The sequence below is a fragment of the Acanthisitta chloris genome, unplaced genomic scaffold (assembly GCF_000695815.1).
Source record: "Acanthisitta chloris isolate BGI_N310 unplaced genomic scaffold, ASM69581v1 scaffold9715, whole genome shotgun sequence".
NCBI classification, from domain to species: Eukaryota; Metazoa; Chordata; class Aves; order Passeriformes; family Acanthisittidae; genus Acanthisitta; species Acanthisitta chloris.
In genome coordinates this window covers 600-27,024 of record NW_008673225.1, presented here as the reverse complement: position 1 = coordinate 27,024, position 26,425 = coordinate 600, and the positions used below count along the sequence as shown (strand labels likewise).

Here is a 26,425-nt window from a genome sequence, read left to right as displayed (position 1 = left end):
TCCTGCTGGGCAAACACCACCAGCTCCCATTTTTAAGTTACTAAAGGCATAGAGTGCCACCAGCATGTCTGTGAAATTCTCACTGATGCTAGTAGGAGATCAGTGAACAAACAGGCTGGAACATATAACTCAAAAAAAAGAAATTTTCTAGTATTCATGCAGCATGATATACTATTTTAAGAAAGTAAATTGGCAGACACCATATGTTATCTGCAAAATGAATTTGTGTATCTGAACCAGTACAAAAATCTGTCTCTGATCGGATGTCTATTCTCTCCTGCATCTGAGCACTAACAAACTTCTTGAAGACATTAGTCATTAAACTCTTCCCATGAAAATCCAAGCATCTAACACTGTTTTCCTACTGAAAAAAAAAAATCATAATAGCCCTGTTGTTTTACAAGGCCTTCTGCCACTCAGTCTCCTGTGTATGAATCATTTCAGCCCTTGTCAAAGGTTTCTCTTCATTTGTGCACCTCCTAAGGTTGAAGAAGCTTTCTGCAGGGAAGATGGTAATATGCAGACAGCAATTTAGCTCTCCTAAAGTTAAATCCTAGTTTGGAAGAGAAGAGATTATTAACTAACTTCTACTGACACTTTGTGGGCACATGGACAGTGGATTGAGTGCACCCTCAGCAAGTTCTCTGAGCACACCAAGAGTGTGGGGCAGTCCCAGCTGGAGGGAAGGGATGGGACATCCAGAGGGACCTTCATCTTTCTGTCCTTTATCTTTCTAGTGCAATTGTCTTCATTACAGCTAACATCACCTCCCTGGCACACACCTCTAACATGATATGCAGCTGCAGCCAGAACTGGATTCCATCAACAAAATGCTGCAATTCGTTAGCAACTGGACAAGGCTGTAGCCCATTGTGCTGTAGATACTCAAAGCAGGTTCTTTTCTTTCTAAAATAGTGTGAAACACATTCCCAGGTAAAAATATTCTACCAGATAAGGCTCTCCCTCTTTTCTCTCTCTCCAGTATTACATTACTTATGACAAGGAAACCACAGGTCAGACAGTATACATTTCATGGTATTTCAAGATACAAACATCAGTTAAGTGAGAAAAAGCTTGGGAGATAAAGCTATAGCAGGTGGGGGAGAAAAAAACCTCATGTCTGCACTCACAGAACACTGCAGCAAAGTGTGAGATACTCCTTAGAAATGCACAGTTCAATCTGAACTACTTTCTGTTCCTTTTTATTTTCTTTTTCAAAGCTTGCTCAATATTTGATGTTGTCATTCACCTTCTCCTAAACCATCACTACTTCTATGACAGAGGCTGCTGAACTCAGGACTTCTGTTTTCTTAGAGAAAACAAAACCTATCTCATGCATCAAAACCAGCACAATTTTTTGTTGCACCATCACTTTAACTCGTCCATGACATTTACTTGCCACACATCATGTTTATGAGAAGATACAATCAGGAGGTTTCATCAATAATGTAGTTAATAGTAGAGGGTTTGTGGGCAACCACAGTGTTACAGGTTATCTAAGAACATCTGCGTTTTGCTTATACTTCTATCATAAAAATTAATGACTTCAAAGTCCTCAGTGAGTGTATGTAGGACATTCATATTTATCAGGACCTTTATTGGCTTCTGCAGTTAGCAACTATTTCTACTGCATCAAACCATTTGTTTCCAAAGATGTATCCCCAAAAATCAAATAAAACCAGAAATGAATTAGAGTCAAGACAGAAATTTACCTCAGGGATACTTTTAGAAAACTCAATTTAAAAAGACATCTACTTTTGCCTCTGTGCCAGGAAGAAAGGCAAGGGAAAAGGAGAACAGAATCATTTTGCTTTCAATGTTATCTACAAGTCAACTCCAAAGCCAAATGAGCTGAAACCCCTCAATAAACAGCTTCTATATGTGAACAGGAGTAAGGTTTTCTCACATATGACTCAGAGGTTCTTGCTAATTGAACAGACCTACTTAATAATACTTAATATGCAACAGAACACAAGACCTGAAAAGCTTTGAAAATGAGCTGCTTCCAAATCCACAGGCTGAAAATTTTGGTTCGGTGACAGATGTAGAAACACACTGCAGAAAGCAATTTCTCTCTCGAATACAAACAGCAAATACTTAGGAGTTTGAAATTTAGAGAAAGAACATCACAATGAAAAGCTCCAGGAAGCAGGAAAACAAGCTGCACCACATAACATTTTACGACACAAAATGAGATGTGGGCAATGTAATTTCACTTACGTGATTCATTTTCTAAGCAATACAAATGCAATCTCACTGATTACACTCCAAAACAAAAGAGGGAATGTCATTACTTCAGCCAATGCAATTAGACATGCAAAAATCACGAAACATCCTATCTGCAGCCAAACAAATAGAAACCATCATTGCACATTCAGATGGGAATAACCAAGGTGGGTGAAATCCATCCTATTTTGGTGGGTGCTGGTGAGGCATAAACTGAAAAAATTGAAGCTCACAGTCAGTAGTACCATAAGGTCTTATCAACAGAGAGTAATTCCACCAAACTTGCTGTTAATAAACTAGAAGATACCTTAGATCACTAGGCCACAAGTTTAAAAAACACCTGAACAACAACAAAACTAACAAACAAACAAAAAGAGGAAAAAAAAAAAAAGGACACAAAATACAAAACTGCACACCTTTTATTTTAAATTCAAAATAATCTTTTTCAGCTCTTATTTATCTTCAGTATTTGTGAAGCTTGAGAATAGGAGGTTACTCTGCAGCAAGACAGGCTGTGTGAATTAAGAGGACCATAGCTTTTCCTATATGACTCCCCAGGGAGTCTATTTATTAGGCATAGTCCTGTTTTCTGATTTAGCTTAAGCACTTTTCCTAGAGAATACGAGTGACCACACCAAGAGGAATTTCCGAGTAACAGCTGGAGAACAGCATTTTCTTTAGGAACTATCTTGAATCAGTTTCCCTACGTGGATACATAGTCTCGATTTTCATATTCATATTCCTCTTAGTACTTAAAAGGACAAGAAAATTAAATCTTTTTAATAGGTATTATGCTAACAAAAACTTCAGAGAAGCTTCAGCTGCTTGAAAATTAGCAGTAAAACTGACACTGACTAAACCAAACTGCATAAACAGATGAACTATCAGGTCACTTATCCTCAGCTATACTAACTTGGGTGGGTTGCTTTTTGTTGAACAATCAAAACTATTTTTGCTTTGACTAAGAACACATGTAAAATTGCACCCACCTATCCACCCACAGTAATATTTCTCAGCATGGAAATGAAGTGCCAGTTCTTTTTCCTTTACCTCTAATGGAGCAGGAATCAGAATCACAGAATCAATCAGGTTGGAAGAGACCTCCAAGATCATCCAGTCCAACCCTACCGTGGTCACTAGACCATGGCACTAAGTGCCACATCCAGTCTCAGCTTGAAACCCTCCAGGGATGGTGAATCCACCACCTCCCTGGGCAGCACATTCTCTTTCTAATATCCAACTTAAACATTCCCTTGCAGAGCTTGAGTCTGTGCCCTCTTGTCCACCTGACTACAACAGTCTGTGCCCTCTTGTCCACCTGACTATAACCTATTTGCCTTCCTATCTCTATCAGCTCTAGAGTCCAGTTGTCCTGAGGACAACCTGTCCTAGTATTAAAAACTGAGGCAAAGAAGGTGTTAAGTACCTCAGCCTTTTCCTCATCTTGGGTCACTCTGTTCCCTCCCATTCCCAACATGGAATGAAGGTTTTCCTTAACCTTCCTTTTGCTATTGATGTATTTATAGAAACACTTTTTGCTATCCCTGACAGAAGTGGCCAGATTTAATTCAAATTCTATCTTTGTCTCTCTAATTTTCTCCCTACATGGCCTGACTATATTTCTGAACTCTTTTTGAGTAGCCTGCCCTTTATCCCAGAGTTGATAAACTCTTTTTTTTCATAATTTCCTGCAGAGCCTCCCTGTTCAGCCAGACCTGCCCCTGTGCCTTCAATACTTCCTTCTTGAAGTATGTCCATCCCTCCTGGACCCCTTTTTTTCCAAGGGCTGTTTCCCCAGGTACCTTCCAAGAACAGGCTACAACAGAATTCCACAACAGCTCTGGCAAGGCTATGGAGAAGTGCAAATGAAAAACAAAACCAAAAAAAAAAAGGGCCAAAAAACCCCCACGTTTTTGGTGACTTTTCAGCAAAAAAATCCCATCACTAAACATTCTGTAAAAGATATTAAACCTTTGACAGGCTTATAACTATTAGGGTAGTTTTTAAGGAAGGAAACAGGCTAACTAAGTACATTGCTCCAGGAGACAAAAAAACCCAATGCACTGCAAAAAACATGCAACTGTTAAAACCAGGGAACAGCTGTCTTTGCCATTTCTCCCTTTACATCTGGATCCACGGGGCTTTTCTTTTCTTTTACATTTTCCTTTACATTTCTGCATTCTGGCAGTGCCACTGAAATTTCCAGTTGCACAGCATGAGGGTTTGTGCTTACTGAAGTCAATAAAGTCAAAGTTCACAGTGACCATAACAGCACAGGAAAGTGAGCTAAGAGAAACTACTTTGTCCACATCAATACTGTTACAGTCATCTATATTAAACAAAATTAGCAATTAAGATTCTTAGTTCTTTGACTGAGGTGACTAATTTCCTGCAACCTTTCTCCTCTTTCCTCCCTCCAAACATTTTGGCAATCAAGAACAGACCTACAGACTGTTTCATAACAAATACAGCCCTTAAGGGCAAAACTGGCAATACTTCAGTCTGTTCCAGAAATCCCTTCTGCAATTCATTATTCCATCTAGTTCTACTCTTCTGGTTTACTCCAGCCTATAAAATCTTGAGCTCCTTCATCTTCTGCAGACTGGGAAGACTTGAGACTAGCTATATTCCTAAAGGGCAAAACTGTCTCTTTCTAGAATTAAAAGCCTATTTGCCTTCTGGAAAATCAACTGTTCTAACCCTTTCCTCAGGAATGGCTTTGTCTGCAGGCTGCTGTAGAAACGAAATAACATGCTCAAAGGTTTTCCAGCAGCAACTACTTTTGCAAAAGAAACCACCTCTAGCACTTGCTTTTTTCCATTGGCATTACCTACAGTAACAAGGATCATGTCTATTTCTCTCTCTGTCAAATAACATGATAGATTTTTTTTTAAATAATGATTGTCTTTAACTGATGAAGGGAATGTCATGCAGTTCCAAAGAACTATGCTCATCTCACCCACACAAATGACATTTTCTTATCTGAAACATCACGATCTCCCCAAAGACCATTTGTCACCGAAGGAATACTTTGCTGTTACTGTGACTTGATACCTGCACAACGTTTACAGTGTCATCAAGAAAGAGGCAAATACCTCTGAGTTTAGCAAGCACAGGTGTATACTTTTTGCTAAACAGCTAATTAAAGTGGCTGAAGGAATTCACTGCGTCACGATACCTGTCTTTATATGCCACTCTCCCTCTGTGCTCTCATACACACCCACCAAACATGATCCACTAAGTCACTCTGCCCTTCACCTTTATTAAACAACCATGCCCAGATAATAGCCTGAATTACAGACTTGCCATTGAACCATTTCTCAGGGTGAGGCGACCTGCCAGGTGTCTGTACCACCAGCCTCAAGATGTCAGTGAGCAGGGGTTTGCCTAGCTCTGCTCCACTCTGGCAAGCCAACTCTCCAAAGGGAATCTAACCTCACAGGAATTTAACAAGGTCTCTGACTCGTGTCATGTGCCACTCACTTTTCAGTTCCCAGCCTGATGGCAAAAATGCAATTCCAGGCCAAGCGTGATGGGAACATGTTTATATGTGGAGGGACAACTGCAGTATGGTTCAAAGAGAATTCAGCCCTGAGACATTACATATGGCCTGCCACCAGTTTAACAGATGTCAGAGCTGCACACTGAGGCTAACACAATGTACAGCCACTTTTAGAGGTCAAAGTAAGTACTGGAAGTGCTGCCGACTGCATCAACTATGCTGTTGTTTTCCACACTGCTAAGCAAAACAGAGGAAAGTGTTAACCATGAAAACCTGTTGTGTCCTGGATTTTCCCTGATGGTTCTCTCTTTCATGAGTGTCCCACCAAGCTCTGACTCCTGGGAGATAACACCTTGTATCAGGAAACCTCTCAAGGCAATTGTCTCCACCATCCACCTCATTCACAGATCTGGTAAAGGCACTTTTACAGGCTTGGAGTGCAAAATACACAAGCACAGACTTGTGCCATCCTTAAAAGTCACAGCGTGAAAGAATGAATCATGAACAATTTCATGGGTACTTGTCAAGTAAAAGGGGAAAAAGTTCTTCTTCTCTATCAGGAGCCTATAAACAGGTGTCTGCTCACATCCTCCCAACCACTCATAGGTGTTCACTCAAACCTCCTCCCAGTTCCATTCACAGAGCAGCTGCTCTAACTGGCTGGAGCCAGTACTGTAAGCCAAGACTTGAGGCATAGAGAGGAGGATTCACACAACAGCCATGCAGACCTAGGCCTAGATCTATCTGTTTTCCTGTGTTCAACTCACCACTTCTCATGGTACGACTGACTAACCAGTCCTAGAAGCTGCACGACCCCTCCATGAGTGGACTCAGCACCAGGTGGAATGGTATGAGCACAAATGAAGCAACTGGGGCATGGCACGAATGAGGACATTGTGCTGCTCCTTTCAGCAGAAGCTACAACATAGACATTTTCCTAAATGTTAAGCGGGGTGGGGTTTTTCCTATTCGTGCAAAAATAAAAACCTCCTTGGTCTAATGAGGTGTTTTCTCTGTTTCCAGACACAGTCAAATCTTGCATTGTATGTTTGACTTCCAGATGTCTCTTTCTGTTAGAGATGGTATTGGGTGGGATGGGAAACAGACATCCTAAACAGACAAATTAAAAGCAAACAAACAAAATGAATGAAGAAAGGGGGAAAAAAGAAAATAAATATATTGACTTCCAGATGTCTCTTTCTGTTAGAGATGGTATTGGGTGGGATGGGAAACAGACATCCTAAACAGACAAATTAAAAGCAAACAAACAAAATGAATGAAGAAAGGGGAAAAAAAAGTAAATATCTTTAATATATTGAGATAATAAGAGCCCTGGCTGCAGTTTCTTTATTGTGCTAAGGGGATGTATTTCACAGCCTTCTTCACACCTTTTGTTCCCAGCATCTCAGTCCTAACCATCCATGTTTTATTGTTACTACATTTTTTTTATACAAAACTGTATCCTTAAATGGTCTCATGTATTTATTCAAACTTTAAAAGCAGCAAGTGACCATGCTGTACATGAAAACCCAAGCTACACTCTGCCCTGCTTTACAGACTATGCTTGCTTTTTTTTTTCTTTTCCTACAACCACTTCATTTTTTCCTGAGGGACACACTGACATGAATGCCACATTAACTGCCAACTCTACGAGAAGAACATTTCAATCACCCATTCTAACTAAGAATCAGACCTCTAAAGTCCAATGGCCTGAGCTGTTTCGTGCCCTTGCAGTAACCCTACAGTGTGGCTATCACTGCCACTTCTTATCTTATCGCCCCTTCAAACATTGTCTGCTCCGGGCAGACAACGAGCCAGACCTAAACAATGATGGTAAATGAAGACTTCCTCCCCACACAGTCTTGAACTTCCAATGAAACTGATCATTCCTGACCAAGATAACAAACCATGTCAGGGTTTAAAGGCTTTAAAATCCAAGTCAAGAGAATGTCAATAGGAAGCAAACTTCCAGAAAATGGCAAAGCTATCACTGTATGCTAATATTCTCTCTGGACATCAGGTACCCACCAGCTCTATGTACATGTGCATATCATACACACATGTAGAAACAAATATAAACCGCGTGGGTTTGTCGATTCCTTTGGGTTTTTAATCACAGGGGGGAAAATAAAGCTCAGTCAAATCCTTCTCACAGAAGTGTGTTTTGAATACAGAGGGAGGATGAAAGGGGAGGAGAGCTTTGGGGGTCTTGGGTGCTTTCAATTCCCCCCTACAGTCCATGCACACTTCTCAATCTCATTCCTGCACTGGTTCTGTGCTGTGTTGTCCTATGCTTAGCTCCAGAAGCTCAAACAAGGACGTTTGTCCCAGAAAATTGCTGTCTGACCTCCATATGGCCCTTTCTCCAGCCACATCCTGGTTTTTCCCCTGAGTGTGTTATTACCAACAATCCCTGGCTGTTATTACCAACAATCCTTGGTTGTTATTACCAACAACCCTTGGTTGGCTCCACAGCCATCCAGCTATCACTGTTTGAAACATACACATTACCCCCTTATCTTCTGGGCTTCTGCAGACACTATGCTACAGTTCAAATCAGGGTGGTACTTTTGCACCCTTGCACCAGCCAGGGCCTTGCATCATCACTTTTGTGGCTCCACCAGCAGAGTTGGCAGCTCAGCACTCTCCACACTTCAAAGCACTGCTCTGGCCCTGCAGAAAGACAAATTCCCACTGATCTCCACAGGTGCACTCCTGCCCTTCAGGATGTAGAAATTATCTCAGATTATTCCTGTAACCTTGAACGACGGTGTGAAATCCTTTACATCTTGTCTGGAAATTACACAAAAGCCTCAAGTGGGTTCACTCTAGCTTTGCAATTCACCTACACAGTGAACTCTAAACCATTTGACACCTCAAGACACATAACCCAACAATTTCATAGCTATGTCTTGTGAAGTGCCTCTGTAAACAAACTGTATTTGGCCACACATTAAGCAGAGAGCCAATACCAAGCCGTGTGGGGATGCAGATCATGGCCTTGATTTCAGCAGCAGTGCCAGCCTCTGCAGCTCCCAGTCCCTTCTGGCTGGGTCTGGTTCCTGCTCCAGCAGTCTGTCCTGTTGTGCCAGTACGACTGTACAGGGACAGATGGTGAACAGGACTGGAGAACTCAACTGGGCTACATACTCACTCCAGGGGATCATTCTGAATTCCCAGTTATGCTACACATACAACTCAGGCACATGTGGGAGAACAGAGCAGCAGTGAGTGAGGAGTGAGGGTTATCGAGCTAGTAGTACCACCACCCTCAAAAGAGCAGGGCAAAATAGTTCCCAAATAACCACTGCCTCACATGCTCCTTGGCATGAATTTAACAGGCAGTGGCTTGAACCAGCTCTCAAGCCACAGTGGATGTTACATGGGATGTTAGTCTGAGCAGCTTAAAGCAGCCTCAGGTCACAAGTCTTTGTGAAACCACAGTGCAAATCAGATTGCTGCCCCACTCAGGAGTTTAACATCACATCTGAAGGCAGTGATGACCCTGGACTAAGCATGCAAATGAATGCTTTCCTTCATCGATGATCAAGGCATATGGAAAAAGGCAAAAATATCACAGGGGGGAAAAACTTGACTATATATTTTTCCTTTTTAAGCAATATCATTCAGTTTAAGAAAATATTCCACAGCACCTCCAAGGATAATAAAGACAATCTCAAAAACCTTGATCCTATAGAAACTTGTGACAAAATTTCCATGCACAGAGGTTGCACTTGACTATTTCAAAACACTTTCCCAGCAACAATTACAAACTGGCCTTTCAAATGTATCTGATGGGGCACGTGGACCAGTGAAACACATTATTTAAGCTCTACCCCTTCATCATTTTCAGAAACATTTAGGTCAAGTGCTGCAGAGCAGCATCACCTTCTCACTAGGTGCAGGAAGCAGAATGAGCAGGCAAGCAAAGCTGTCAATACAAGGATTTGCCTCTATGCTCTCCCTCTGTAACAACACAAGCACTATAGAACCTCAAAGTCCTTTTCAGACATTGAGTCACTGCTAAGAGCTAATAGAACGGGAAATTTTAAGTCAAACACTATATTAACCAAAATTACAACGATAAATAGCCAAGTTGCCATGCCTAGCATAAAAATGAAACAGTAATGAAACATAGGGTGGTTTGTTCATACCACGTGTAATCTGGTCTACATGCATAATGTAACAGTGCAACTGCTAACAGCAGGCTCACAGAAGATAATTTACACTTGTTTTTATGGACATGAGGAACTAATCTTTGAAGTTGTCCCTAATGAGATTCTGCTTGGCCCTAACAGCATCCTGAGAGAATGTGCTGGTTTTCTCCCCTGCATCCGGTGCATATTTATGATGCAGAATCCAGACCTATTTAAGCTGCACATGTGGACTGGTGTCCCCCCATGCCATTGCAAACTCAGATTCTCACAGTGGGAGAAATACCTACTAAAATGTCTCAATTTAGCTTCAAGTCTTTGCTGTCATTACCCATATCACCTTTGCTAATTACCAAAAGATACATGGGGGTTGGTTAATCAATGTGGTTTCTTTTTGCTTTGTACAGTTGAACTCCTGACTCGATTTAAGCTGCCAGGTCACTGGCAGATGCATCACACATTGTAGAAGACACATCTAAACTACAGTCATAAGGCTCCTCAAAGGAAACACAAGTGTAGCTGTGCAATGGATCAGAAAACTCAAAAACACAGGCAGCAGCACCAGTAAGGCAAATAAAAACCAGTTTTTGCTGTGCCCTGTGTAGACATTGTTTTAATACTGCAAACCAGTTTTTGCTGTGCCCTGTGTAGTCATTGCTTTAATACTGAAAAAAAAACCAAACCCACACTCACCTGTTTTTGAAGATATCTGAAAAACCATTGAACCAACATCACTAAAATCTCAAGCTGCAACTAATGCTGTACACACAGAGCCTCCTACAACTAGGAGATGCTGTGGTTTGACTACCAAAAACTGGCAAAGGGGTGAGACACGTAATGCTCACAGAGAACAGACCCTAACCCCATCATGCTCACAGAACACAGGTTGTCACATCTGGAGTCACACAACCCTTCCACAGTACTGGACCAAAAATTGCTGCAAAAGTCGGATAAACATTCACAGACATTGATTTAAATTCTGCAGCAGGGCTGGCAACATACTAAATAAAGACAGCCTAGGTTTTGCTCCCTCTTCCAAACTTCTCCCAGCTATAGCCACTCGTGTACCACGATGCCTGGTTATCACTGTTTCAGGTCAAAGTATTCAAATAAGCTAAGTGCAAACTGAGGCAGTTCAAGGAACTTTCTCATGCTCCATTCAACTGTTTCTTCTGCAGGTGAACAGCCTTTGGGAGGATACTAAAATTAGAAGGATGGCAACTCCAGCAGCTCCCCATGTAGTTAATACATAAAATACTTAAGTTACACCATCAGGGAATCAACATTTGAACTCTTAATTCTCTGCCTTTTTCTGTTTGAAAAATCGAGGGGGGAAAAAAACCTCCTTATATTCTTTGAACATACCTGTCAGCACAGTCCATACCCTATGAATGCAGAGCATAGTGTTTCAGATTAGATGACCCAGGGGATAGATAGCACGATACCTGATTTTTCATTTAGAGCTCATTGCCTAATCTTACCCTAAACAAATAGAAATTCTACCCCACTGACAGCTGTTTGGTGCCTTAAAAAAAAACCAACCTAAAAACAAACCACAAAGGACTGTGCTTTATTTCCTATAAAGACATTCACATAACAAAGACCACCACAGTTCTCTGCAAAAACTCTGGTCTGATTGGAGGCAGAGACTAATCTACCCTTCTGGTTCCACGTGTGGTCCCGACAGTCATTTGTGGGGAACTTATGAGGGAAGTTCTGACAGTGACTACAATAGCTCTGTGTGCCTATGTGGAGAAAGAGAATTTGTTCCCAGCCTGACACTACTCACAAGGCACACTAAGCCCAACAGAAGAAAACCAGTAAAGAATAAAACAAACCCACGTGCCTTTAGAGCCACTAGATTCTGGCACAGCACTGAGAGGTTTCAGTGACCTTGGCTCAGTATGGGAACGTTCAAGCCTCTTGGTCAGCGTGGCCACACTCCCTTGCAAACAACTACAAGGCTTAAGTCTGGAAGATCAAAACCTAAAAAACCTTTGTGTTAGGAAAATAACAAAGCACATACAAACATGAAAGATTCTAATACTACTACCACAGCAATGCTGTGATGTATGTTACCCTGCTATGTCTCATGCTAGAGCAAGGATGACTTTAAACTTATACACAGGCAGAACAATCCCAGCAAACGAAATACAGCTTCAGGTGCAAGGTGGGCCAAGAGATACACAGGCAGAACAATCCCAGCAAACAAAATACAGCTTCAGGTGCAAGGTGGGCTAAGAACTGCACTTCAGGCCAACAGCTTAGCTCTGGTTATTCCTAGATATTTGAAATTATTTATCCATTTCTCATCTTCCATTTATTCTGTATTAGTCACCTTCAGTACATTTCTCCTGCGTTTTATTGTAGAAGTGTCTGAACCCTAAAGAAATTGCATTGCCTCTTTATAGACAGATGTACAGAAAATTGTCACTTACTGTTCCATATCTTCTATAGGACCCCATTTAATTTGAACTAATTTATCAAAAAACTCCACCAATTTCCTGGCTCTGTGTGTTTCAGTTTATACCTTTTAACTCCACACTGAAAAAAATGATTCATAAAAGGTCTCTCATTCCATAGAATGATGTCTTAAAAATCTTTTAAGAGAAACACTGACTGAAAATAGTATGACAGTACTAAATGATGGTATGAACCAAGGAGGCCAAGTGATCCAAACTTAATTTTCAACTTAAATTAATATTTCTCTTGACAATCTAGACTGGCTGCAAGAAGAGCACCGAGGCTGGTGAAGGGACTGGAGCACAAGTGCCATGAGCAGAGGCTGAGGGAGCTGGGGGTGTTCAGCCTGGAGAAGAGGAGGCTCAGGGGAGACCTCATCACCCTCTGCAACTCCCTGACAGGAGGTTGGAGTCAGGTGGGGGTTGGTCTCTGCTCCCAGGCAACCAGCAGCAGGACAAGAGGGCACAGACTCAAGCTCTGCCAGGGGAGGGTTAGGTTGGAGATTAGGAAGAGATTTTTCACAGCGAGAGTGCTCAGACATTGGAATGTGCTGCCCAGGGAGGTGGTGGATTCCCCATCCCTGGAGGTTTTCAAGCTGAGACTGGATGTGGCACTTAGTGCCATGGGCTAGTGACCACGGTAGGGTTGGACTTCATGATCTTGGAGGTCTTTCCCAACCTGGTTGATTCTATGATCCTTTCCAGGAAAATATGCTCTGTATTAATTATATCTAAAATTAATGAGCCTGAACACAGCACACAATCCCCCTAAACACAGCCCATTTCCATTCCTTGTAACCAACACCACGGATTTCTTTTCTATTCTCACTCAAAAGAAAATGAAGTCTCTGCATACACATATTTTTAAACCAACCTGTCCTCTTGAAGGCACAGAACTCATGGCAATAGATGTTTGAAACTCCTATTACAGTATTTGATCTGTGCAGTCTCATTATACTGACATTTCTAGCAGAAAAAGTGTCTGAAGAACTTTGTACAAACAATTGAAATAACCTCCAAAACACCTAACAAGTTGCAATATGAATCATAACTCTCCCCCAGTAACCCAAAGAGGGTACCTAAGTGGAAACTTTCAAGGTATAGAATAATAACAACAGCAGAACAAAATGAATTCTTCTTGCACACATACCTTCCTGTCAAAGCTGCAAACATCAATGTTGAACAAACAAAAAACAATGGAAAATAAAACTGATGTCAAGAGAGATATAATCAAAATTAAACAATTATACAAAAAACTTTCAAGTTATTTCAAAGATTACACCTGGGTTATATATACTTTTTTCATGTATAATGGTGTATTTATTTCATTTTAATTTACTCACTCCTTTCCACCAGGAGGAAAACTGAATGCTTGGCTGACTTTAAATTTAAAAAAAATAAATAAACCATAAAGATGAAATTTCCTTCTTCCTTAATATCTGTCAATTATCATAATCTTATATGTACATTGTTAAAAAAACAGAGAAAAGAAGACCCTGAAAGAATCATAGCTTAAAATTGAGGGAGCCACTTAATCTGGTGTTTCTAAGTGACAGATCCTGTCCCACTGGAAGCAATAATAATGTCACTAATCACTGCATTTAACAAGTATAGGACAAGGCTCCTATTTATTAAATAAGCTGGACCACATGAAATTTTAATTCTCAACATCATTTTCCCCAAAACTAGTACTTCACCATACACAGGCCAGAAAATCACCCATTGTTAACACTCACTGCTGGCCAAAAGTCTATGTGCTTTAAGAAACAAAGAAGCCTAGAGTAATTAAAAAGTAATGACTTTTTTTCTTTGTGCTCCCTACATAAAGGGAACAGGAGGAAAGATATACTGGACTAGCACCTTTTCCTTCCCATAAACTGATACAATAGCTAAACATTTTGGAGTAATGTGCTGACCCTGATGCTCACAGTCACTACACTCAATTCCTTATAGCAGAGAAATTGTAAACGTGGTAAATAGCAAGTTTCCTGGCTTACAAATACAGCAGATCAAGTCCCTCTATCATAGTCCTTTCTCCTTCCCTCCCCCATTCTCTCTCCATCTGCTGCCCTCCTGGGAAGGGAGTGCTGCACTTAATGGCTCTGTGCTTTTAAGTCTAATGTGCTGGATATAAGTTAATGCCCAGTACAGTGAGTGGGGACTGTGCTGCAAGGAAACCTCTGATGCTGTTTTTTTTCCCTGTCAACATCCAGTGGAATCTCTGTAGCCTTAATGTCAGGCAGCATGCAAGGAAGAGAGAGGGTCTGGGAATATGAAATCCACAAGCTGTGACAAAAACAAATCTTGCAAGACACCACACAGCATCATCATTCAAAACATCTTTTGGTAAAAACAGGAGGCAGTTGGAATTTTCTTATTTGTCTCTCTCCTCAACATCATGATAGAAATTCAGAAAATATGCTCATTATAAAATAGGGCATATAAAAATAGGGGCAAGCATTACCCTCTCAGTGGAGAGTACACAGGCAAACTCTGTTGACAGCAGAAATAATATGGGTCTGATGGATCCAAGAGAGTTACAAAAGGACAACTGTACTTGGGGATTACCAGTTGACTTGCTCTCTAGCCATCCTCTCTGCCCCTACTCCAAAAGCTTCAGCAGCAGCAGCAACACCAGTGCTCATCCACCAGCACTTTGTTCCAGCCAACAGCAGCAGATTCTGCAGGACACAGAGCTGATGTGCTGGGAGAAATCTCCAGGTTTATGGAGGTTACGACCAAGCTTTATGGTCAGCTCTTCAGGAGATAAAATGACTGCAATGCCAGGTACCTAAAGTTTATTGTTTGGAGTTTTCTGCTCTAACCACTCAGTACTGCTCCCTGCATGTTACTGGGTACAAGATTATCATACTCCAACTTTTTGTTTGAAAAAGGCAGCAAAAAAAAAAAACAAAAACATTAAATGAAGTCTAGTCACATTTACTACAGGGCAGAATTGGTTTGACTTTAAATGCACACGTTTGCAGTTTCATTGTATGTGATCTTAATTTGCAGATTTTTTTTTTTTAATATCTTTAGCAGTTAATGTATTAGCTTACATTGTGGTGGACTTGGCAGTGTTAGGTTAATGGCTGGACTTGATAATCCAACCTAAACGAATCCATAATTCAGCCACAGCTTCCTCATAATTCAAACCAACCATACAGTAATACAAAACTTGCCCTCTACAATACACAGTGTAAAAACTGACATTGTCCCACATCAAAACTGAAAGTAAATGGACACAACCTGAATCTCCAAATCCCATCGAACAAGCTCTTTGTATCTTCTGAAATATCTTCTATGAAAGATGTGCAGGTATATATGCAGACAGGCTTACCTCCCTCTATTTTGTACTGCTCTGCATGTGGGCACTACAGAAAAGAGCTGAAGGCCAGTACACCAAGGCTTCTGGGAGCAGAAACAATCCTGAAGTCCATAAAACTATGACATGAGCCAAATACGACTCAAACAACTAGAAACAAGAAGTCATTACTTCCAGGACCGAAACTCAGAATTTGCTGAAATCCTCTCTAGGGACTTGGAAAAACCTGGTGTGAATTAAGAGCTGAATGATTTTCCCATGCAAGACTGAGGGGACTTCCTACCCAGCACTGGCATTCCACTCTCCCTGCCAGCACCTATGGCCTGAAGCAATGCAGGTAACCCTGACACCAGGCTTAACTGTCTTCAAAGTAGTAACTTTACAAGCTCTCCCAACCTCACTGTACTTCTGCTATGCCTAAGAGCATTTATGTCTCAAGCTATGCAGGATTCAAACCCAAAACTCTCAAAGTGTCCCTTTTGGAAGGGATCCACTAGCTCCCCATGTCTGGATTTTGTCATCAATACCCATGTTAGGCAACTGACCCCAAAATTAAGACACTACTGGGAGATCAAGATCAGAAATGCACTCAAAAAACTACTATGCCAACATTCAGTACAAAAATCCATGTCCATGACCAACATTTGATCACTTCTGAAATAGTCCTTCATCAAACATAAGCAAACTGCATATAGTAATTTAACATATAACACAGATATCTAAGCTCACGTTGTTTACAGGGCTTCCCTTTTTTTTTTCCTCCCTCTCAGAGTTTACCAACAGTGGCCAGACTGACTCTATAAGGTGTTGCTTTAAAAGCATAATTTCAACAATTCAAATCTTCATCAATCTTACTTCTTCAAGTAAGGTGAAGAAATCTGCCTCTCCTTCTATCCTTCCCACTGGCCCATGTCACATTTTATTAAAGTTCACTGCCCTCTCCCCTGTGCTGGCAGAGAACAACCCAAACAACCAAATAGCAGCACTAAAAGGACATTGTTACCCCAGCCCATTTCAGCAGTATGATCTCGACAGCAGCCTCCAAAAGGCTCTGCCAGGACTCCTGAGGAGATGAGGTGGCAGAGTGTGGGGCACAGGGGCAGGAATGAGCAGCTGGGGAATGGCAGGTTCAGCACTGGAGCCTGCAGATCAGGGATCTTCCCCTTTCCAGCCCTGCAAGTCACCTCCAAGCACAGCTCTTCTCAGGCAGACAACACGTGGGAGCTGCAGAAGGCAGATAGCTCACACTGAGGGACTGATGGATTGATTCTGATAGGCACAGAGGCTGCTCTGGCAGCCTGTTCCCAGCAGCACCAGAGGTAAAGGGTTTATCTCCAGTTTGAACCAGGCCTGGCTTCTGTCTTAGGGCAGGGCAACGTGGAAAGAGAGTAATAAAATAGCAACATTATTTGAAACCTTTCCTACATTTATAATAATGATATTGGCACCTTTACAGCATCAGCCTTCCAGGGATGTCAGAGCATTCTTTTAATAGTAGGTTAGGATTATTCCTTTTTCACAATGACAAAAAGGTCAGAAACTTAAGGTATTTTTCAAGAGCATTCAGCATATTATGACTGCACTGTATAAACACAACACAAGGGCCCTAAATTTGAGTTTTAGTTACGAAACTGTGATTCCTGAGCCTTCTATCACCACTGTATTAACCCTCCACTTTCAGCATGCTCCACTCCAGCATCAAAAAAGGTTTTTAAGTGTAGCTTCATAACAAAGTCTTTGCCTTCATTTTACATGTAAAATTTAAGTGATGTTTAAATGCTTATGTGATATTCAGATCTTTGCACGAGTCACTTTAAATAATGTAAAACCAGTAGAGATCTTCACTCACACAAACACATGCACAGGCACCAGTAAAAGAGTTTTCTTAATGACGATTAAAATTAGCCTATTTGCCACCCAGCTTCCATTGCTCCATGGCAGAAGAACCAGAAAACATAATCATTTCATGTCACTCTTCTTGAGTGGGGGAATATTTATCCTGGGACAGTTGTAAGGGTTCTCCCCTCCAGCTGTCATCCTCCCTGCATCCTGCTGGAATTCTCACCAAGCTGCTGCAGGGAGAGCTCAGCTGCTCCAGGACAAGTGTTGAAGGGCTACTACTGCTCTTGGCTAGAGAAAAACAGGTTGGTTTTCCTGAAGACAGCATGGTTTGAACTGCTGCATTTCAGCTGAGGAACCAGCGAGGGAAAGGAGACTAAACCTGCACAAAGGTAAGCTGATTGGGAGCCAGGACCCCAGAAGAAATCCCTGTGCCCAAAAGCAAGGCCAAAGTTTTCCAAACAAGAAAAGTAAGTAATCTCATTCAATGTACTCATGTCTTCATGACTAGAACTTAAACATAGATTGATTGTTTCAGGGAGTAGTGGTTGATTTATTTATTTTGAAAAATAAGTTGTGAAAAGGGGCTCAGGTGGGCATGAGCTGTGTATGCTTTTGTAAAAAAAAAAAGTAAAAAAAATAAAGTGTTATTAATGGCCAGAGCACCCATTTCTACCAAAACTACAACCCCCTCTCACACCAGTACCAGCTGAAAGAGCCTGTCCAGCCACACTAGGCATAGCTGACTACAGCTGATTCAGTTTAAGACTGAATCTCTGTCTTCTCAATCAATAATATTACATGTACAAACTCTACTATTCTGTAAGTGTCAAATGAGCTCATATTTTACTAATGCCAACTCTCTCCTGCCCCTCTAAATATCACACACCTTATCTAAAACAAAAGTTGAGAATCTTACAAATCAAATGCATAATTTCCCACTAATCTCAGTGGGATTTAGAAAGCACATTAAATGCTGGAGTTTCCTCAAGAACAAAAACCAAGCAAAATCCTATTTCTCAGGGTTAACAGTCTAATGAGAACTCTGAGTTTTAACAGTGTAAGGCTTCATCACAGTTGAGGTTTTTTTTCTCCTATGGTCACACAGCTATGTTTTTATTTTACTGTTATTATATATACACATTTATACACACTTAGACATTTAAGTACTTTATTCAACCTTATATATATATATTCCTCCTAATATAAAACTCTGCTTATAGTCTTTGTTTTTAAGTAAGAACATTCTCATGGGGGATTACTCCAGTACAGAAAAGGCAGTAAAATGATATAGTTACATAAAGCTCAATGTATCTCCAGGTATGAATAAACTTGGTTTTGCTCTGGCACAGAAGCCTCTGTCTTTCTTACTCCCCTATTACTGCATTTAAACCATAACAGAGTTTTAACGTGTACTCATGTTAACTCCTAAAAAACAAGCCACCCATCCCTGCTGGTGAGGCCAAAGAAAAGCTAATGAACTCCTAGAAAAGGCTCAGCCTGCAGCAGCTTAGGCTACAGCTATTTTATCTCCACAAAACTCCCTCAGCCTCACCAGCTGGGCCTATCCAAACAGGCATTTTCCACCACAAATACCACAAAGTTTATTTCACTCTCCCCTTTCTTTGTCCCTGCAAGTAAATGGAGTGTTGTACCCAAACAAGAAGATTTTTCTCTCTGGTTAAAACCTGAGTATTTTTCCATTTGGATTTGTCCCCAGGCTGCATCCTAACTGATATTGTTAGCATCACTGATCACAGCCTCTTATGGAAACATCTCAAAAGTCTAAACAGGCTTAAAAGCTGGTTTGTTTAAAAAAAACAAAACCCAAACAAAAACCACCTTATCATACTTGGCAGCACCACACCAAAGGAGCAAGAAGCACTTGCCTCTTGAAGCCACAGATAATGACTAAAAAATTGATAGTATGAAAACCTTCAGAAGAAGAATAACCAACATGAAGCAAAAGGAAACATATTATGATCATTATATATTATTTTTCAGCTGCCTTTCTAAGGTGGTGCAGTTAATTTGAAGTAACTGAAAGTAAATACGACTTGTACAAAGCATTCAAATGCCAACACTTTATAACACCTTCAGGAAGTAAGTGAAACCTGTGGGTGGGAAGATTTTTTTGGAGATGACAAAATAATACTTAAAATTCTATCTCTTTAAGCAAAAATAATTGTGCAATAAAAACCTGCATTTACAATATCTCTTCAAGCATTAATTAGGAGAGAAATAAAATAAAAAGACTGGACAAACGGATTGATACTATTAAGAGTTTAAGTAACTGATAAAACTGCTGTCACAGCCAGCCCAAGCTAAGGGAGCTGTAAAAAATTCACTGTTGTTTACCTCATGGGACACTTAAGCAGATTCACTAAGAACTGCTGGTGTAAAGTAAAAAATTCACTGTTGTTTACCTCATAGGACACTTAAGCAGATTCACTAAGAGCTGCTGGTGTAAGAACATATATAAAGATGGTAAGAGAACTGATTGAACTACATGACACTGTCACATGAAAGGCACAAAATGAAAGTGGCAGGAAAAGTGCAGGATGTGCCCCATGTAATGCCAGTAGTGCCTTACCCACCAGGTTTATTCCATGGACTCTCATTTACTCTGTGAAATGAGAATTGGGCCCAAAGGAAACAAGAACCAGAAATAGCTCAGTATACACCAAGAATCCAATTCTCACCTTTGTGCATGAAGATGCATATCCATAAAGAAATTACCTCTAAAAAAAAAATAATAATTCCCTTAGCAAAGAACACAGTCCTTAAGCTGCCCCCAGCAACTGATTTATGGCATGCAGCTTGGCCCTGCAATAATATACTGCCCTGCTATTCACATACATGTCACAACACTCAGTTCCCATGTTGCTTCACTCATTTCTCATCATCCCAGGATTTTTGAAATAAATTTTTCACTAGAGAATAAAGCTTCCTCAAACTCTCAGAGAAAAAAAACAACATAACAAAACCTAAACCCAAACACGTGCATTACTTTAGAATACAGCAACAAAGAAAAGCAGACTGCAAAACCAGATCAAATCAATCCTGGCTGCTGCAGCAACATGGCACTAACAGACATACAACAGGGTAGAAAGATCATGGTTTCTTTGTTAATACTGCTTTTACCAATTTGCTGTTCAGGTTTCTCACTTGATGACATCCTCTTTCAGAAATACACACAATGCTTCCAGTTGAGAAGACAAATTAAGCCCCTGTCTGAGGCTGCCACATAATTCAGCTTCCCCTCCCTAGAAATAATTCTACTATTCTTCACATCACACAAACCCTCAGACACACTCATATCTTCACTTCCTTGCTTTCCTCTACCCACCTGGTAGGATCCTGTCTGGTTTTTCCCCAACAGGTTTTCTAAAATCCATCATTTGCTATCCAGACCTATACCTGCACTCACCTCCTGCACTGCAATGTTGCTCTTTCTGCTTCCACTGTGAATCCGAGCCCAATTAATTTCCTATCTTTCTAAACTTTGATCTCCCTTTAGTATGCCACATCCTCCACTGAAACCAAATTAATGATTTTAAAAAGCTGCAGTATTTACATTAAAGATCCTTTAAAATACTGTCACTATATTGTACTTTGCAGTTTCAGTGTTTGTTTCAATTACAAAGTTTTTCCAAACAAGAAAAGGATCTTTTATAAGGCATCTGTCAAGTCAGTATCATTTGAGAAATTCACAAACTGTTAGAGGAGTGGCTGTATAAATATTTGTGAGTTTTATAAACAAAGCACGAGCAACTTTTACAATGCTGCACACCACACTTAGTCCTAAATTCAGCTCTCACTGAAATCAACATCAATAGAAGGGATTCTTTAAAACTACTTTCTGATTTTTTTTTTGCTTGTTTCAAATTCATTCTCTACCTAAAATTTGTACTTAGTGCAAGTCTGGAGAGCAAAACGTGCAACAGAAATTTGCTGACAAAAGGGCTGGAGAGTGAATCAAGAGATGGAAATGTTTCCAAAAGCAAAGTTACACCATCGTTGTAGCAACAAATCGAACGCAACTAAGGAAAACTTTTTCACCTTGAAAAGTCAGCACGACAGAGACTCCTCAGCATCCTTCCCAAAGTTGCCTTTAGGACCATTGTAACCACAAGAAATCCTATTAGAAGGTGCTGAACTCCTACATTGTGACTCTTCCCTCAAGCTTCTACATAACAAAAATGCGATGAAGTACCATACAACTTTCCCCCCTTATTATGCAAAATCCTTATGAAACTCAATGGTGTGCCACCGTTCGAAATCCTGCCTAACAAAGTCTCCAAGGAGGTCAAGAGATGTCGGCTTTGTTTTAGTTCCACGTGCTTTCCAGTCTATTGCTGCGAAAAGAAAAAGAGCCTTCCCCGAAAGATCAAAACCAACTAAAACAATGGGAAGGAGATTCGGAGTTAAAGCTGGCACTCAGCTCTCTGCCAGCAGCCCACTGTGCCCAGGTGCTGAGAAGCACAAGGATCTCGGGGCACATGATGCAAGGAACAACAAGGTGAGAGAAGGAGCCTTCAGCTCCTCACTCCCCAAGCTTTTTGTCGGTCGGGGCCATGGGTTCTGATATTATTTAGATGGTTTCTTAGCTTTCCTGTAGTTCTATTTATAAGGATTACCCTGGGAATTTTATTCTTGGCCATTGCTGCAGTTGGTCTGACTGTCTGGGGGTGGAGGAGAGGAGATGGGGTTGAATCTGCTCTTTGTAAGCTGTGCAAAACTACTGTGAATTGTTTGTAAGTCTGAAGACACTGAAACCAAAAACTACAACTGGCTGAAATCGAGCTGCATTCGAAGGCAGGTTAACATACAGTCTAGTGGTGAGAATACATCACCTCCTGAAGTCCATAAAGGAGTAGAAAATGCTCTGTATTTCTCGAGGCACTAGCAGCCCCTTTGTGCGGCACACGTTCCACTCGCAACCGGCAGGACAAAGGAGTCACTGATCAGGGGGCACAATTAGTCCCAATTAGGCCTATTTCGCAGCTGAGTGTAAGGGCTGGGGGGAAGGGAGCTGAAATTTGAAAGCAATGGGTCCCTCAGGCAAGTTAAAAGTGAGAGCAGTAAAGGGACAAGCTGCACCCATCAGTCCGAGCGGGGAGAGCTCCAAGGCAGCGATGGCACTGAGCCTCACTCAGCTCCAGGAGAGGATGGAGAGGCTCCTCAGACAGGCCAGGTAGGAAATCTGATAACCATTTTGCCAGTTTGCTCACGTGGCTAACCAAATTTCCCAGTTTCCAACACACTCCAACAGCAGCTCTCAGGCACAAGCAGACAGACAGACACACAGACAGACACACAGACAGGTCAGGAATACTCACATATGCACATGTGGAGGTTGGAACCTGCTCTGATTGATGTTGTAGTGTGTAAACGCCTGCGTTGGGTTGGAGCTGTATTCATCCACTGTTATGGTAACTTTGCCTTGTGAAGGAATTCCATGAGCCATCCTTCCTCCTTATGGACATGAGCAGCTCACAACTTCCCAAGGCCAGGAGCAGGGTAGGGCATTGTGGTCCAGGCAGCTCCCAATTCCCAGCAGCACCTCTTCAACTCTGTGACCTCTGCCAGGAGAGAAAGACAGCACACACTGCTGTAAGCTCAGAGGAGATGTAAACAGACACAGACATACTACCCTATCCCCTCCTGATTTCCATCCCTATATTTTGGTGTACCCATCACCCAACTCTCTAAGTATTATTATTCACTTATTTTTTCATAATTGCCTCATCATTTAACTCCATCATCATTAAATACATCCAAAGGATGAGCACTTAAAGTAAGGCTGTATCTTCAGGGAGGGGTGGGGATGGGAGAATAAAACATCTGTGTTGAATACTCCAGTTAAACACTCCCCATTTCATACTCTTTATTTTAAAAAACATCTTTTCTAAGTATTATTATTCACTTATTTTTTCATAATTGCCTCATCATTTAACTCCATCATCATTAAATACATCCAAAGGATGAGCACTTAAAGTAAGGCTGTATCTTCAGGGAGGGGTGGGGATGGGAGAATAAAACATCTGTGTTGAATACTCCAGTTAAACACTCCCCATTTCATACTCTTTATTTTAAAAAACATCTTTTGCTAATTGTGTTGAATACTCCAGTTAAACACTCCCCGTTTCGTACTCTTTATTTTAAAAAACATCTTGTGCTAATTGCAACCACGAAAATTAACAAGTGGGCCCGGTTTCCTGAAGGACAAGTTGCTTCCCACAAACACACACACTTGTTTTCAAGGCCTCGTTGCAGCTTTACAAAATGAGTTTCATCTGAGAGACTTACAAGAAACTGATGGAAAGAACATTTTACAATCGTGCAGCAAAAGGTACACCCAAATACTTTTGAATCAAAGTATTTTTTTGCCCAGAGAGAGGCAAGTTATCTAGACAATGCTAACAAAATATCCATGTTATCGTGCACTAGCAACGAAACTGGCTTCGATTCACCACCAGACAGTAATGATTTACCTGACAGATTTAAGTGATTTTACACATAAATATTTCTGCATAAGATGAAAGAAACAGGCTCTTCCCTCTCTATGCATCCTTATCTTTCACGTCTCCAAAATGCTCTGAAACATCTTTAGCGTTAAGACTCAGTGTATTCTGTAATATAAGCCCAATACCCACAAACTTGCCAAACATCTTCTGCTGAGTTTCTTGCACAGAATCTGAGCTTCGATTTCTTCAGTCAATAAACTGAGGATACCTCAGCTGCCTTCCTTTCAGAGGGACCCTGAAAATTGATCAGCTGATATTGGAAGGATACTTTCAAGATGAGCAACTCTTTAAAAGCCCTGTTTATGAGGCAGCTCCTCAGCTGGGACATGCTATCCTAGCCTCAATTTACATGAAATTGTGACACTTGGCATCAGTTGCCATCCCTCCCTTTAGCTGCCACATGCAATAGTGGGTTTTTCATATCTGATGTGCAGTTTCCAAAAGGAAATCGGTGCTTACTGAGAAGACAAAGAGATGGCAAAGAGAAGAGAATGACTTGAGCCCTGAGCATTGAACTAAGCAATATTTTTCCAGCACGATTTTCCTGGACTTCTCTAGCTCCCAGACAGAAATGTGTTTGCCATGTGTAACGTTACACACTTGAAATCTTTGATTTGTATTCAAAATATATTTTTAATATAAAGACTAATTTCCAGTTTGGCATGAAGCACAATGAAAATGTCCTGCAAATGGCAGATGGCCTGCTATAGGCCATTTATTTTACTATTTTACCACCTCGGGCCTATGTAGGGTTCCATATGTTAGTTGGGTTAAGACATTTGCAACCTTCATTCCAGTAATTGGGTTCTATCCTTCTTCTTCAGCATTAGAGGGAAAAAATATAAATAAATTTAAAAAAAAAAAAGATTAAGATGAAACTAAAGCCAAGTCCCAATTTAAAAACTGTCACTAGTGAGGTGGTACATCTCTGTAACTGAGGTTGTGGTCTGGTCTCTGCACTAACCCTCTCATAAGAAGCAGCACAGTAGTTTCAGAAGTAAAAATAAGCAAGGTGAGCTTTACTAAAACAAATCTTTGCCGTGTTGGATGTGATGTAAGATGCTGCAACAACTGCTCACGAATCACAATGTAGTGGTTACCATGCCAAGATTGCAGCTGTTTCCTTAATTTCCTTTACAATTATATTTTAGTGTTATTTTGCATAACATTAAAACACAGCACCTGCTTCAAACTGCAGTCCTGTTCCAAGCACTGCAATTCTTTTGAGATAAAAACTACCAAGAGTGCACAACACAGAGCAGCATAATTGCCCTGTACTGAAAAGTAAATACAAGTGAAAACATCTTCCTGCCAGAGAAATGACTGTCATTAACAAGAATTCTGGCCATCAGAGCTCCCAGGAAAAAAACAAACCACTAGTTTCTTTTACACAGCAAGAACTTTAGCGCCTGCATACAGTAAGAAGCAGTGTGAAAATTACATATGTAACATTATTTTTTCCCTGCAATTAGAAGCAACAATATAAAACAACACATTAAACCAACAACAAAAATATGCTTGAGCGTTCAGAAAAGCTAAATGACACCGTTTTCAGTAATCCAGCATAAGAAAGGTCAGAACATTAAATTTCATATTATAGTTCACTCGTGGAAGAAAAACCTAATTTGTCCATGAGAGTGAATTTTACATAAAGATAATAAGCATTTGTTACAAGGTTTATAACAATCCATATTACAGAAAGAAATTACAACTAACTGGTCTAAAACAAATTATGAGAGGATACTTGAATAGCTGTATTAAATACTTTTAAGTTGGCTCTCAGTAAGATTATAAGTATATAAGGCTGAAATTGCTTCCCATTGTTCCAATCTTTAATCTTAAAAAGAAAGCTCTATATTTCAATTAAAACAAAGCCAAACAAAGCACCCTTTGAAAATGAAAGTCAACAACAAATGCCACTGGCAGTAAAAAAAAGAAAGGTAAAATTTGAAGCTGGCTTCTGTGACAATTCCCTAAATTTCCATTTAGTGCTCCACAGAGTACTACAGCTCACCTACCAGAAGTATCTAATTATTACCTTCCTTACTGTGAAGTTCTCTGAAGAAAACAGAAAAAAAAAAAGCTGAAGGCTTCAAAACTTTAAAACAGATTTATTTTAGGTCCAACGTTTTAAAAACAATTAAAAAAAGCAAAATGAAAAAGACTACTTAGAATGGGAACGATTCATTCTCCAACTGCGAGCACTCTTTGAAAATTACACGCAGAAGATGAATACAAAAGAAGTTGCATTATTTTCCCATCTGTCAAGTAAAACACTGCGCAATACCTTCCACGCCTTGCGAGGCAGTTTTAAGTGAGATTGACTACATTAAAAACCGAAAGGATGATTTTTTAGCGTGTTGCGTTTTCCCAAATATAGGCTGCTA

At 40.6% G+C, this 26,425-nt stretch overlaps 1 protein-coding gene across 1 annotated transcript in view; it reads right to left on the bottom strand.

Annotated features, from left to right (window-relative positions):
• The window catches only part of LOC103802391 (metallophosphoesterase MPPED2), a 52,556-nt gene extending 29,480 nt beyond the window's left edge, over positions 1 to 23,076 (bottom strand). Inside the window, exon 1 of the mRNA XM_009074858.1 lies at positions 22,851 to 23,076. Within this exon, the coding sequence (XP_009073106.1) occupies positions 22,851 to 22,978 (128 nt within the window). The 5' untranslated portion in view covers positions 22,979 to 23,076. The remainder of the gene's footprint in view (positions 1 to 22,850) is intronic.
• Between the last annotated feature and the right edge of the window lie 3,349 nt (positions 23,077 to 26,425).